Source organism: Formica exsecta, unplaced genomic scaffold (genome assembly GCF_003651465.1).
Source record: "Formica exsecta isolate Colony F162 unplaced genomic scaffold, ASM365146v1 scaffold5733, whole genome shotgun sequence".
NCBI lineage: Eukaryota > Metazoa > Arthropoda > Insecta > Hymenoptera > Formicidae > Formica > Formica exsecta.
In genome coordinates this window covers 181-1216 of record NW_021852992.1, presented here as the reverse complement: position 1 = coordinate 1216, position 1036 = coordinate 181, and the positions used below count along the sequence as shown (strand labels likewise).

The following is a 1036-nucleotide window of genomic DNA, read 5'->3' as shown; positions in this document are numbered from 1 at the left end:
ATTTAACTAAATTTTAAATGGACAAACATTTCAATTTCATGTATGTAAACACTCAATATTTGAGTCTTTTTTCCGTAAGGGCCTGCATATAGCCCTGGCGATAACCTTCACAGTAGGCTTTTTCGCATCTTCTTGATATAATATCTTCTAATGTTTGTAAATCTTGCATTGTGTTGATTTGTATTTGGGCACCAACACTGGTGTCTTTCAATGGTATATGAGGACTTTCATTTTGTTCTATTCTTTTAGTTTGAAAATGTTGCTGCTGCTGCTGTTGTTGTTCTTTGTTCTTCGGTTGGGTGGTCTGTTGTTGTTGTTGATGTTGTGGTTGCGTAGATGTTTGCTGGGGTTGAGGTACATATTGTCCATAATGGACATATTGTTGCGTAGATGTTGGCTCAAGGTGAGGTACATATTGAGGACTTATGTGCTGTTGCTGTTGTTGTTGTTCTTTGTTCTTCGGTTGGGTGCTCTGTTGTTGTTGTCTTTGTTCTTCGGTTGGGTGGTCTGTTGTTGTTGATGTTGTGGTAATAACATAAGCGCAGAAGCAGCACTTTCTTGCGCTTGAGGAAGCAGCATGGTGGAGTTATCCTATAATACATTAAATTACATATTAATGAAAGTTATATACAAGATATTGATACTTCATCAATGTTGTACAAAATAAATTAAAATATTAGTACAATATATTAAAACATACTCGAGCAGCACCAAATTGCATTAAAAGATTAGCAATGTGAGTATGACCATTCCAGGAAGCGTATGTCAAAGCGGTATGCCCTGTTTTCGTCTGATCATTAACATTTGATCCAATTTCCAGTAAATGTCGCACAAGAAAATAATGTCCCTTTTGCGCGGCATCCATTAAGGGTGTAAAATCATGAAAATTTTCATGATCTTCAACACTAGCACTCGCTTTCATTAAGTGGGTATAATCTCTTCTGATACCACGATCTTCCATATTCAGTCAAGAGGACCTATTTTATAAAAATAATGCGATAAATGAATTTTTCATTTATCTTTGCAAATGAATTTC

At 35.7% G+C, this 1036-nt stretch overlaps 1 protein-coding gene across 1 annotated transcript; it reads right to left on the bottom strand.

The window, feature by feature from the left end:
- LOC115242163 (ankyrin repeat and KH domain-containing protein 1-like) lies at positions 1-999 on the bottom strand. The gene is made up of 2 exons (XM_029818251.1): positions 701-999; positions 1-591 (listed from the first exon to the last, which is right to left on the bottom strand). The coding sequence occupies exons 1-2, from the start codon at positions 959-961 to the stop codon at positions 424-426; spliced, it is 429 nt and encodes a 142-aa protein (XP_029674111.1). The 5' UTR covers positions 962-999; the 3' UTR covers positions 1-423.
- Positions 1000-1036: the final 37 nt, after the last annotated feature.

Coding starts and splice junctions, on each gene's coding strand:
- LOC115242163 (XM_029818251.1), bottom strand. CDS start 961: ATGGAAGATCGTGGTATCAGAAGAGATTATACCCACTTAATGAAAGCG. Junction 592..700: donor TGCAATTTGGTGCTGCTCGA/GTATGTTTTAAT, acceptor AATGTATTATAG/GATAACTCCACCATGCTGCT.